This window comes from Vespula pensylvanica, chromosome 10, assembly GCF_014466175.1.
Source record: "Vespula pensylvanica isolate Volc-1 chromosome 10, ASM1446617v1, whole genome shotgun sequence".
NCBI classification, from domain to species: Eukaryota; Metazoa; Arthropoda; class Insecta; order Hymenoptera; family Vespidae; genus Vespula; species Vespula pensylvanica.
The window spans coordinates 170,996-184,446 of record NC_057694.1 but is presented as its reverse complement, the minus strand read 5'-3'; the positions used below and the strand labels follow the sequence as shown (position 1 = coordinate 184,446).

Here is a 13,451-nt window from a genome sequence, read left to right as displayed (position 1 = left end):
ATATAGTATTTTAGGAACATATTTTACTAATTCAAGTTTACATCTATTTTTAAAAGAGCCTTCCTTTAATAAGTAAAGAGTAATGTCGATAATAAATGCTCTACATTACCGATCATCTCATTATGTTTTTTCCTATCATGGCGTGATTCAGATAATTCTTCGTTATGTATATACTCCAAACAAAATTACACACAAGTTAATATTTTTATTTCTTCTTTAAACTTGTATGGCAATGTACAAATATGGCTGAAAGTAAATATGTATATGTATATGTATTGTATATCTGTGTATTTGTGTATGTTTATATATATATATATATATATATATATATATATAACTTTTAGTGACCTTTTTTACCGACTAGAATCAACGATATAATTAATTAAGCATAAAAATATCCTCAACATCCTGTTAACGTATCTGTAAATTACGTCGCTGGCCGTACATATAACCTGCTTTGAACGTCAGATAAGTAATCATCGCTGCACAAATAGAATAATACCGCTATTTAGTAACTATCATCCTTCATCCAATAATGCATCAACCATCGTACCAAATATACAACAACCGATAATCGTGGACAAGCCGGGAAATGTCACCATGCTGTTTGACTTTTATTGTTTATAATGTTCATTTCTTCTTTTTGGCTTCCACGTAATCGATTATTGCTGTTTCATTATAAACACCACCTATCGCCTATAGATTTATCATTAGGTACTGTATTAATACTGTCTTCTCAATTTCTCTCTCTCTCTCTCTCTCTCTCTCTTTCTCTCTCGCATTTCGATCTACTTACCGATAATTCTAACCTCTCACAATATAAAATAATTTATTTCTCGAACAACTTCTGTACGTTATAGTTTTATTTCCTCTGATCATAAAAAAAAATTATTTGAAGAAATAATAGCAAAGGAACTACTTATTTGGAATAAATCTATGTAAAAATTGATCGATTGCACGAATATCCATTACTTATTCTCTTTGTGATATATCCTACCTGTTAATTGACATCTAGTAATAAGACAATTTTTCTCATGACACTTCATATTAATAAAGTAACCTTCTCTTATATGTAGAGATAGAATCAATTTTTTGTTGCCAAGAAAAAATATGCTATCATCGAAAAACATACCATCTCGCAAATTTTATCTGCAATCGTTCATATTTTACATATAAAAAAAGCGTGTATTTGATTCATTCAAACACCGTATGTATGTATTATCGAGATATATCTCTATAATGAAAACACTCAAATAACACAAATATTTTCTTCTTTTTGACGTGCCTATACTTTTACGACGTGAGCTTTCAAATTTTTCCAACATCACTAATTGCCAAATTGCTTAACCCCGCTTATATTTTATATTAGATATAAGTATTCTTAGCTTTATACATAAAATAAATTTTTTAAATATAACACTAGATCCTGCCTGCAGAAATTATGGCACCGCAATTGTATATCTCTTCCTCGGTCCATCGACAATATCGATCGCTGGGTCCGATCAAGAGCGAGTGTATCTCAAGAAAAATTGACCAATCTTCATAATAGCAAATAAATCTTCATAAAAAAGACAAAATAAAAAATAAAACGTACGCAATATACGAAAAATTGGCAATTGTAAACACGAAGGAAGATCATAGAATTGGTATATGTGATAGTAGTATATACATATTTTATTTTTTGTGAATGTTAAAAGTCATGTACTCGTAAAATAGTAGAATCGAGAAAGTTCATTTTTCATGTGTTCTAATGCATCGAGAATCATTTCGAGTATAAAAGTGAAAAAGGATCTGTCGTCGTTTGAAAAACTTTCTTGGATCGATTTTATTTCGATGAACCGTGGACGAAAATACACTAAAAAGTAAAAAGTTTAAGAAATATTCGAGCTTACAAGGCAACTCTCAAACATAATCTGAATAAGAAGAGCTAATAATTTGTTAAAGTGGTCCTAAGCCAACTTTCATATCGATTCTCTAATTTCGGAACCGTTCCATTATCTCGAATACATAGTCTAATTCTCGCAAATCAACATTACGTGAATACTACTCGATACGTTCGAATCGTTGAATTGCAAGATACTTCTCGGACAGAAGCTATCGTTATTATAATAGTTCGTCGATTTTCGACTAAGGAGTTTTTAGGCATTCGATCGTCCAATCCGCTCACAGCCAATCAATGATTCGAAAGGATCGGAATACCATTGGACGAATTTGATTCGCATGGAAGTAGTAGTAACCATTTTTAGATAGAGATTATTATCGTCAGCCATATAAACAGAGCGTTCGTCATTCGATTTGTGCCGACGTGTCTATGTGTATATATATATATATATATATACATGTGCATATATATATATATATATACATATTTCAAAATTACAAGATTTTTCGTAATTTTTAATATTTCTTACGAGACCGCTCATAACTTTCTCGTTGAAAAATTTCGCAAAAAAAAGAACTATCGACCTTATTATCGATGATCCTGACGGTGATACATAGAAGCTACACGAATTCAGCAAATCCGCGTTAAGACGAATTTTTCACGATTGACATTAAAGATATTTTTCTAAAAGAAAGTTCAACGATCTATTCGCATAGCGTTACATACAGCAAGGAAGATTCCATCGAACGAGATCGACTCGTTTTTTGAATCGCTCCTAATTCCAGAGCATTACCAAACTTCGCATTTCTCCTCCGGATTCATCTTCGAGCCTATTGGACAATCGAATTCTGCTGAGAATTCAATCATGTTTGTCAGAGGTCCTATTACTCTATATTTCGATGGACAATGAGAATCCTTTTCGATTTGGAGATTTGTCAATTCAATAGTTTCGGCAGAACACCATACCTACCGACAAAATTATAATTCAATATCTGTGCAGATTAAAAACACTGTCGAAAATATAATTTACTTACTTATGTATGCATATATATATATGTATGTATATATACACAAGGTATCTCAGTAGTACAATCGTGCAAGGAGTGAAAAAATAAGTCGGAAACGTAGAATACAGTTTTTGCTTATGAAGCGCCGTTTTTGAGGAAAATTGTTTTTAAAATCTATTCAATACATTTATACTTATTGTAAGTTTCGACTTGACAGATCTGGTTCTAGTCATGTTTGTGTTTAATAACACATGCAGTGTTATTATCTGCTTCCTCTTATAGTTATTATCGTGCTTTCGTATTAGTTTGCTTTATTAAGTATTTGTTTCGAATGATCAAGTTGAAACTTACGATAAATACAAATGTATTTGAGAAATTTTTAAATAGTTTTTCTCAAAAACTTATTTTTTTACGAGGAATCACTCTCTGCTCGGTTGTACCACTATTCCAGAATACCCTGTATAAACTATATATATACACACACACACACACACATATAGTGCAATATATATCATTATATATGCCCACGTATATTTCTATACGCACGTATATAAAAATAAAAGTAAAAATACTTTCGTTATATTATAGATACACTTCGTACCTGGGCAAAATTAACGAAAAACAATTGACGATGCGTTAAATTCAGACCAGGAAATGACAAGTGGTCCTTCTCGGATTTAAGCGCTGCTAAATAAGCGTGGTACGCTGCCTTGAGTCCGCCATTATCGGCGATATTCTCTCCTAAAAATTGAAGAACAAAAAAAATCACTGGTATATCAGAAAGATGTTTTACATTTCGTAAAAGCAGTACAAGTATTAAATATTACCTAAAGTTTGACGTCCATTTACGTGACGACCTTGTACCTCGTACGTATTGTACTGTTCCACAAAGCATTCAGTTCTATTATTGAACTTATCTATCGTATTATTGTTCCACCATCTATTCAAATTTCCATGAAAATCGTATTCCCTACCTACGATGTTAAATTTAATATTATTTACAAAATAATATAAAGGAATACTTTTGTTTTATTTTATATTATTTTCTTTTATTTTCTTTTTTGTTAACTATTGATAGATTGAATGGTCATCATTAATTTACAATTGATATAATCAATTAAAATGAATAATTTATCAGATTTTCACCTTGATTGTCGAAAGCATGGGTAAGTTCGTGACCCATAACGACACCAATGCCACCATAATTAAGACTATCGAAATTTTGCGTGTCATAGAAAGGACTCTGAAGGATTCCAGCGGGAAATACGATTTGATTTTTCGTTGGCGTGTAATAAGCATTCACCATCGACGGGGCCATGATCCAAGTGGACTTGTTTACCGGTCGATCGAGTTTCTCGAGAGTTTTCTTTAAAGAGTATTTGTTCACTCTTATATTATTTTGGAAGTATTCGTTTGGCTTAATCAAAAGATCTCTATATCGCTCATCGAGATCTCTAGGATTTAGAATATAGTCTGGAAAACCGACCATATCAGTGATCGCGTTAGCCTTTTCCTCTGCTGCTTTTCTTGTCTCAGCGTCCATCCATTGAAGATTCTTCAAATTCTTCGTAAAAGCTCGGCGTACCTCATTGATCATTTGTTCCGCCTAAAATCAACCATTGAAGTCGTTTATCGATCTCTTCGATTGTCGATTAACTTTTATTATGATTTTTGAAAGTTACTTCGTTCTTATACGATTTACGCACTGATTCTTTTGAGAATGAATAATAACAAGATTCGTTATATGATAAAAAATGTATAATATAAATGAAAATAAATTCTGAAAATATTTGATCGTATTTGACCGAAACGAACCTTGGGTTTACTTTTCCCGTGAAACACTTCCCTGACGAACATAGCACCAATCGCGAATCCCATCTGATTGTTTGTATCACTAACACAATAGCGCCATTGCTCTTGCCTCCCTTCTGTGCCAACAAGAACTTTCCTCAAGATCTTGTAAGCATCGCGAAAAGGCCTCGAAAGAAACGTCGTCACGGACCTCACGGTCTGCCAAACCAGATAGTTATTCAGTATTCTGCGGAAAAAAAAGGTAGAGAAGGATGGCAATACAAAAAGAGGCATATCAGTTCGCATTCCTCTTTTCTCTATTAACGCTCAGTGAAGCAATCGCTTATTATCTATTAGAACTGCGTGTTCTTCTTTGAATTATTTTTCTAAATACAAACTGACAATTAAAGAATTCAGATAATGAAATAACGTTTACGAAGAAAAATCTGAAAATACGTACATTTTCTTTTCGTTCGTCTTATTATACTCTTGCACCAGGTTCGTCAACTTAGCGAAATAATCAGGAGCAAAATTAACGATCATCATCTTGCTATTTATCTTCTTGTTAACTATACGCGTTGCATTTTGGAAGAAGTCCACCCATGATATCTGACACGATACATACGTTCGCCTTTAAGTTTCGATGCTCTATGCTATCAGACCAGTTGTAATCATACTCACAAAGTTCGCCTTGCGTTGTAATTCGCTCAAAGACATTAAGTGATAGATCTTCTCCTCATCCCGACGTTCCTCCTGAGGCGTCGTAATGTTCGCCAATCTCACCTCGAAAGTTATCACGTCCCGCATCTGTTGCCTCGTCGAATTCTCCTCTCCTCCGAGTAACACGCCTATCTACGAACGAATATCTTTACTCAATTCGGTCAAGACGCCTTTTTTGTACCTATAAAAATGCGGTTACGTACCTTCGTCATGTATTCCAAGCAAGCCGTCAATATTTTATCATCCTCGCTCACGTTCAGGTAATTACCTACCGCTGGTAAAGTGAGCCCGCCTTGATCAATCTTGAAAAGAGAAGAAAAAAAGAAACGATGCATTATTTGCAATGATACAATCATGAAAACAAATGTTTCTCATTAATTGTCCTATCTAATACAACCTGAATTATGTATCTGCTACTATTACGATCGTCCTCATTTACCGTCCAAGAGAACAATCCGCCCATGTTATAAACGTTTTGCAATATCTGCATACTATTTTGTAGAGACCAACGTTCGATGCTGAAGTTACCGGATATATTCCAACCGCCGATAGTATCCAAAAGATTGAGCAAAGGCTGAGCTCCCAACGCCTCGATGGTCCCATTAGCGTCTATACACGATATATAATAATTCTTTGCTTTTCTCTCCGCTTTAGATTTCATTTCGTTAAAAGGCTTCTCTAAAAAAGTTAATGTTTATACGTGTCATTCGATCATGAATTATCGATAATATTAATATTATATCGTAGAAATTATATTACCGAGTGCGTTTTTAATCGCGACTTGATTTCGCTGCTCCATATTTTCGAATATTCCCCATGTGCTCATCCCATCTGGCATAGGATTTTTTTTTATCCAACCTCCACAGGCATACTCGTAAAAATCGTCGCATGGCTTCACGGAAAGATCCATAGCGTTTATAATCGTCGCTGCCATCTTCACGCAGTGTTCCGTGAGACAATGACTACCATCTATCATATATAAATCAATTAGAATTTGTCGTTTTAAAGTATCGTAAACTTATCGATTCGTAGTGAATTTCTTATCTACGTAATATTAAGGCATGTTTATTTGATAAAAAGGTATTGATTTTCTCTAAAGAAAAGAAAAGATATATTTTCTGTCATATGATGAACGTATTATAATAATAATAATAGCAATAATAACAATAATAATAATAATAATAATAATATCTTACTATCGCCGTGAACTCCGACATGTACATATTTTCCTTTGTTCCAACTGCCTTTATCGCTGATTACTATCGACAGTACCGTTACCATCAATAGCAAACAAGCACATATTATAAAAAGAGATTTCTCTAAGGTATTCCTTGCTCTCCATAACGTTGTACCCTATATATCGATATACAAGTGATTAAATAACAAAATAAAGGAGGTATAGTCAGTGGTAATTGAGTCTGATAATAATTTGATCGCAAAAACGATTTTAGGAATTTTCTGGCTCGATCTTTATTTTTATCTAATAAACACAATATAATGAAATAACGGAACAAAAATAAAATCGAAGAAGGAAATATTCCGTTGTCTTCTTCGGTCTCGCGTCTACGATGAAACCGACAAATATAGAGCGAAGAATATAGAAAGCGATTGCATCATTTTCCCCGCATATAAATTACTCAATGTCCGCTTTCAATTCGATGCTAAGCTGCCATTTGTAAGAGAACAGCGCAGTAGAGCGCAAAATCCTCGCTAGTTTCGTCAGCTCAATTTAGCAAATTGATCAGGATGATAAAACGCCTGCAGGAATCAAATATCGATCGAGAATTTACTTCGTTGACGTCTAATGTTTATTCTATGATCTTTTATCGTACTCTTGTAAGTACCATCGATATAATATATAATTAAGTCAAAATTGTCGAAATGATCATTTTTATTTCCACGAAACTTACCGAATAGTATCTAATGTGCGTGGCTGAAGTGCTGATGCCTTCGCTATTTAATGCCACAGACCCAATGCTGCTGCTGTCCTCGTCCTCGAACTCAGCTTGTTTATACCTCGTCATCTGAAAGAATTTTAATACGTAAGTCTACAATGTAATCGAATATTTTTCCGTCCTACACGAAATGAATATTCGACAATGCAACCATGTAAAACTAACTTTCGTAAAATGTGATTGTATAGAACTAAACTACCGCGTAAATTACTTTCTCAATTACTCGTTCTTTGAATACGGAATAAGGATGCTGGTCTATGTAAACAAAACAAGAAGAGAAAAGAAAAGAGAAATGAAATGAAGATACTTGAAACTCGATGGAAAAACTCTAATTATACAAAAAATACGATAGTATAAGTCTTGCAAAGCTTTTGTTTTTCTTCGTCGATGACGATCGCAGATCCTGTAAACAAAGATAAGCTCAAAACTCGCTGTTCTATCTTAAAATAGGACGGTCGTTACTAGAACGAATATCTTTGCGATTTCTCGATACCCATACTAATATAAACTCGAAACGAAACGCTTTGCCGAGTAAAAATAGAAAAAAAAAAAAAAATGAGAAATACAATTCAATCGTTTTGTAAGTAAACATTACTTCTTTGTTAATTCCGCTCGGTAAATTTGCCTGCAATAAATTCGTGACAACAGAATGGTGAAATAAAAAAACACACGCACACATAGGACAACAAAAATAAAAGAGAAAAAAGTGAAACGTAAAATCGAATTGTTTTTCCATACAAAAATTATTACTGAAATCAAAATAAATTTATTTCAAATTCGTTTCTCTAATTTCATACGAATGTTCGTAAGCTCTTCGAAAAACACAGATCGAAAACTCCCAAAGGAAGATGCCAGTAATGTAATAAAACCACATACGGCGTTCGTTATTTTGGCAGTTCACGAAAACGCCAAATTTACAGCGACTTGTTCTAATTTAGACGCAGTCTAAATATATAAACCTCTATATCTGCTGTAACATGTACGAGCTCGGAATACTCGATAGTGGCAGGTCGTACTTTTCAGTATTGTTGAAATATTATATTACATATCTTGGTTCATCATCGAACCTGTTAAAGTTCAAATCGAATACCAATTCGATTGTGCGGTTTTTTGTCTCATTTCATCCGACCAATTGAAAAATACACACACACACACACACACACACACAGAGGAATGCGCGCGCGCGCACTCACACATATGCATACAAATATTGCCCTTGTTATTTCGGATAATTGCACGAGTTACGCGTTTCAATCGCTCGAAAAATGATCCCTGTTTTTCATATATACAAAAAGAGTTGACAAATATGTATTTATGTTTACGTATATGTATGTGTGTATGCTTATAATATCGGAAGATTGCGATTTATGACGTTTCATTGGTTCGATTTTCCAAGAAATCTATTTCATTTTGTTAAGTAAATATTGCAAAAATGATTTCGTAATGGATGGTTCCCAGTAAAATAGAGAAAAAAGAGATGTCACTGAGATAAAAATAATTGCTAAAACCAATTTTGCATTAGACGTGATAGTGTTCTACGATGTGCTTGGTTGAATAATATGCTTGACATTAATGCCTGATCGTTGACTAAACAAACAAGCGAGCCATGACACAGTTCCATGTGTTGCGAATAGTCCATATGATTTGAAAAAATAATCAGACAGATGCAATGTCCCGCAAGCAAAGTAACATGTTTACATTGAATATATGTATATACTTATTTACGTATCTGAGTATGTAAAAATGTACTCTAATTTTTCATTCCATTGGTCTAAACATACGCTTTTTACCTAACTTTTTACTCTCTCTATTTTCATTTTCATGATCCCGTACAACTATTTACCTAAGAAATGAGCGAGTACAATCCCCTTAATACCTAACTTTTATTTTAATTTTAAACGTGTTATCTCGAAGCACCGCGATATGTTTAATTTTGCAAAGACTCATTCGTACGATCGATACGCAATCTCGTTATCGCCCGTTGTCCATGGATACCTAGATTCGTGATAGTCGTAAAAATGGAAAGCATATAAAAATGATATCGAGTGATATCAAGTACTAATAGCATAGAAAAACAATATTGATGCTAATGAATACAGCAGTGCATAAATAATTGCATTACTTTATCTTATCGTTCTTATTATAAATATTATTCTTATCGAGATCTCTAAATAGAAGACAAAATTTGTATTCTTTACATTACTCGACTTCTCTAAATAAATGTATGTAAATTTGTTATATAATAATAACAATATATATGTATAACATAATGTGTTACATACATATAACATAACAACAATAACAATAATAATAATGATGAATGATGAACATTCTAATCATATAAAATATTATTCCAAATAAAATATGATTCATTTACTGTCAAAGATTTCAAGCAATTTTGTTATTCTCAATTTTTTGTAAAAAAAAAAACAAATCCTTTATAAATTCAATTAATGATATTTGGATGAATGTGAGCTATAATTTCTTTTTATTGTCCGTACGCTTTTACATTCCTAAGTCCTTAGAATTCCTTTTAGTTTATTTATTTAGTTTTAATAATCATTTGTCATAACAAATATTAACTTCAATAAGGAATCTGCGATTGACGACTGAATTTAAATTCGAAGCTGCCGTTTCGAAAAATACTTCATTATATGTACGAATGACTCCATTCGTTCTCGCGAAAAGAAACCTTCAGTTCGTGTTATATATAAATATTATAAAATAAAAAAGAACAACTGATGAAGAATCCTTTATTTATAACTTTTTAAAACAATCTAGAACTAAGCAATATTTTAATCAAATTTGATTTTACGACCTTCAAAAAAAGACAATTATTTAGAAAGTTTTTTAGTAAATATGCCAAATTTTATTTTAACTCCTTTTGGAGAAAAAAAAATCAATCAAAAAATAAACTTTGTATCGCTTAATTGGAACAACTACCTTCTACCATAAATAATTACCTAAACATTCAAATTAAATTTGTATTACAATAAGAACCTTTTAATTAGAAATCGTTGTGTATCATTATAAAACTAGAATGGGTCGAAGATAAAGTACGTGATAAATGTCTTGCAAGAAGATCGATAACAGTCGAGGATGTAATAAACGGGCTTTACGAGACACCGACAACTACCGACACACTCTGCCGTTTGTTTTCAAGTGCCCGCAGAAACGGTTTACCCTCGGTTCACGATCGACGAAGACCGAACATGCGGAAACCAACGAGCTCGATGTCCAAACGACGACTGCGAGCATCGAGCGACACACGCGCCTCACGTGCGTGCGAGCGCGAGATTCGATGCAGTCGCGCACGCGCCGCAAAAGAGCACGCGTGTTTCTATTGCTTGCGTACGTTCATGCATTAATATATGCATATGCAACCACCCGCCTTTTCTTCCTACTAGCCTATATTTATATATGCGAGCGCGCGCGTGCGTGCGTGTGTGTGCGTGTGCGTGTGCGTGTGTGTGTTTGTGTGTGTGTATGAATGTGTACCTCACGCAAGCAGGAAACGGACACTTGTGGCGCCCGTTAATGCCATTAGGGTATTTTGTTCTCTGATGTGTGTGTGTGTGTGTGTGTATATATATATATATATATATATATATACTATTATTAATATTAAGGATGTTTCGTACGATCTTCTTACAATCAGTTAAATTTACGCGTAATAGAGAAAAAAAGAGAGAAAGAGAAAGAAAGAAAAAGTGGGAGTATCGAAGTAATGACGCTAATCGATAACGTTCGAGTTGCGAGCTTTATATCTGCTCTTTTAAAATAACTTAATAGACGATATATTCGATGATAGATAAATCGATAATAAATGAAACGTTCTTTCTTTAAAGGAAAAATGAAATAGCTAGAAATTTGATTTCGCTTCAAATATTTGTTGAGTTTATACATTAACATTTGAAGTTTATCAACGTATATAAAAATATTTTAAAAATTTAAGAAGATAGGAGTCTTGTATACACATCTGTCTATTTGAAGAAATAAACGTGTTACAAATTTGCCCATTTGCGTTCAGCAATAAAATGAATTTAACGTGGCTACTTTATATAGTCACTTGAATAGCAATGTAGGACATTATTTAATACGATTGTCGGAGTTAATGCGATCGAGGCTCGAAACGACACATAAAGTCTTCATTTGATTGGGACACAAATAATCGGACCTTTGATACTTCTGCATGTTTTGCATCACAAAAATGACGAACATTATATATAACGCATTATTAATTTATGAAAACTGTTTTTGCAAAACGCTCTATATAGGTGTAAATTGTAACAATTTTCTTTGATATCTATATCAACATATGTATATACAATGTTCTCTTTATCCTTCACTCTTATAAAATATTTATTATAAAACTTAGATTCATTCGAAAGCAACAAAAATTTTTCGACATATATAAGTACCTACAAAACTCTCCAACATATGTTCACGATTTTCAATTCCTGTAAGAAAAGCATATATATACACACACAGTTACTATTCGTTACACAAACATTTTATTATTTGCAGAAGGAAAAACCATATAAAATCACAAAAACCAAGAAACAGAAGAATATAAATAGAAAGAGGAAAGAAAAACGTAAGGATAATCATACAAGGAAAGCATTATGCCGGAAACAATAACGAGCTAACGTTTTCGTCGTTACGAAAAATTTATTCTTCAGAAAGTGTATCCTCGTTCGATGGCTCATAAAAGAACAATCGAGCTGACGTAAAATTGAAATTAAATGTGAAAACGCGCGAAACTTAAAAAAAAAAGCTATATCGGCTGGGACAAAATAAATAAAAATAGATAAAATGTATCGAACATTAGAATAAGTGTCACGTAATGTAGGAGGTCGAGAAAGAATATGATTGTATCATCATATTCGACGGAGTCAACTCGTCCATTCTTTGATGTAATTGAGGAAAAAGAAAAATTTTACAAAAAAAAAACATGTTTCGTGGAGTTCATCGCATGTTAATGATCCTCGAGAACTCACCTTAACCGACATCTTGGACCAACACGATCGCGCAATCACCGCACTTTGTCACCTTAATTATTGATTCACCATCGGGGGTTGAACGTCGAGGCAAACGAGCGAGCGAGATAGAAAGATAGGTAGGTAGGTAGGTAGGTAGGTAGGTAGATAGGTAGGTAGGTAGGTAGAATAGATAGATAGATGAAGACAGAAAGAGAGAGAGAGAGAGACAAGCAGGTAGACAGACAGGCAAAGGGAAGGACTCGATCGAAGAACGCAAGAAACGAATAGAAAGAGAGAGTGAGTAGGACGAGGAAAGGATTCAAGAACGAGGGTAAAGAAAGGTTACGTCCAAGATATTTGATTTCTTGCTATGGCTATGACATCTTCTCTATTTGCCAACGTGACCGCGAAAACCGTGCGCGTCTCGCTTTTGACGGTTGCTCGACGACATACATGGGGGATGCTTTTACAACAGTAACACCAGCACCACCACCGCTGCCGTCGCTACTAATAACACCGAAGCCGCCCTCTATCGCGATCTCTCTCTGTCTGTCTCTCTCTCTCTCTCTCTCTCTCTCTCTCCTCCTCCCTCTCTCTTTTTCTCTCTGTTCTTCTATATTGATTTCTAGAATGATGCTCGTCACGCCGAAGCTGCCATCTTTTACGAGGAAAAGGTCCATGTACATCCGTGAACATTAATTCATAAAGACGATTACGTCTGACGATTTACATCTTTGTGACGTTCTTCTGAAAGTCATTCGATTAATCTAAGCGATGATAGAAGCGAGAATAATCTTAAGAGAATTCGATTACGTTGAATTTTTTAAAAGAAAAATGATTTTTGATGGAATATTTTTTGGATAGTGATGGGATAAATATGTGATAGTAATGAGGTCAGAGTGAAATTCGACGTTGAAAATCGAAAGAATTCATTCATATATCTCTCGCGTAAATTATATCTTCTCACGAATCTTGTTCTTGGCATTTGGTATTATAATTATTTGAAGTATTACCGAGATACAACCAACGTCGAAATTCTATCGAAAAAAGGATTCGAGATCGAAACATAATAAATAAATGTATATAATACATAATGTATTACACACGCGCACAC

The 13,451-nt window shown here is 33.7% G+C and overlaps 1 protein-coding gene and 1 long non-coding RNA gene across 7 annotated transcripts; one reads left to right on the top strand and one right to left on the bottom strand.

Annotated features, from left to right (window-relative positions):
* Positions 1-2,351: 2,351 nt before the first annotated feature.
* LOC122632535 (endothelin-converting enzyme homolog) lies at positions 2,352-13,327 on the bottom strand. Of its 6 annotated transcripts, none has more exons than XM_043819424.1 (13): positions 12,356-13,327; positions 7,311-7,424; positions 6,597-6,753; positions 6,160-6,369; positions 5,798-6,078; positions 5,604-5,702; positions 5,362-5,532; positions 5,141-5,289; positions 4,705-4,927; positions 4,036-4,495; positions 3,717-3,863; positions 3,491-3,630; positions 2,352-2,848 (listed from the first exon to the last, which is right to left on the bottom strand). In XM_043819424.1, exons 1-13 carry the CDS (start codon positions 12,365-12,367, stop codon positions 2,672-2,674), a joined length of 2,340 nt encoding a protein of 779 aa, XP_043675359.1. In that variant the 5' UTR covers positions 12,368-13,327; the 3' UTR covers positions 2,352-2,671. The 6 variants fall into 6 exon arrangements, with proteins under 6 accessions (XP_043675359.1, XP_043675358.1, XP_043675357.1 ...); XM_043819423.1 differs by lacking the exon at positions 12,356-13,327 and adding an exon at positions 10,539-10,674 and having other exon boundaries at positions 3,491-3,635; positions 3,722-3,863; XM_043819422.1 differs by lacking the exon at positions 12,356-13,327 and adding an exon at positions 10,539-10,673.
* LOC122632545 lies at positions 6,730-10,104 on the top strand. Its single transcript, XR_006327886.1, has 2 exons — positions 6,730-7,236; positions 7,318-10,104. It is a non-coding gene; the product is annotated as an uncharacterized LOC122632545 (long non-coding RNA).
* Positions 13,328-13,451: the final 124 nt, after the last annotated feature.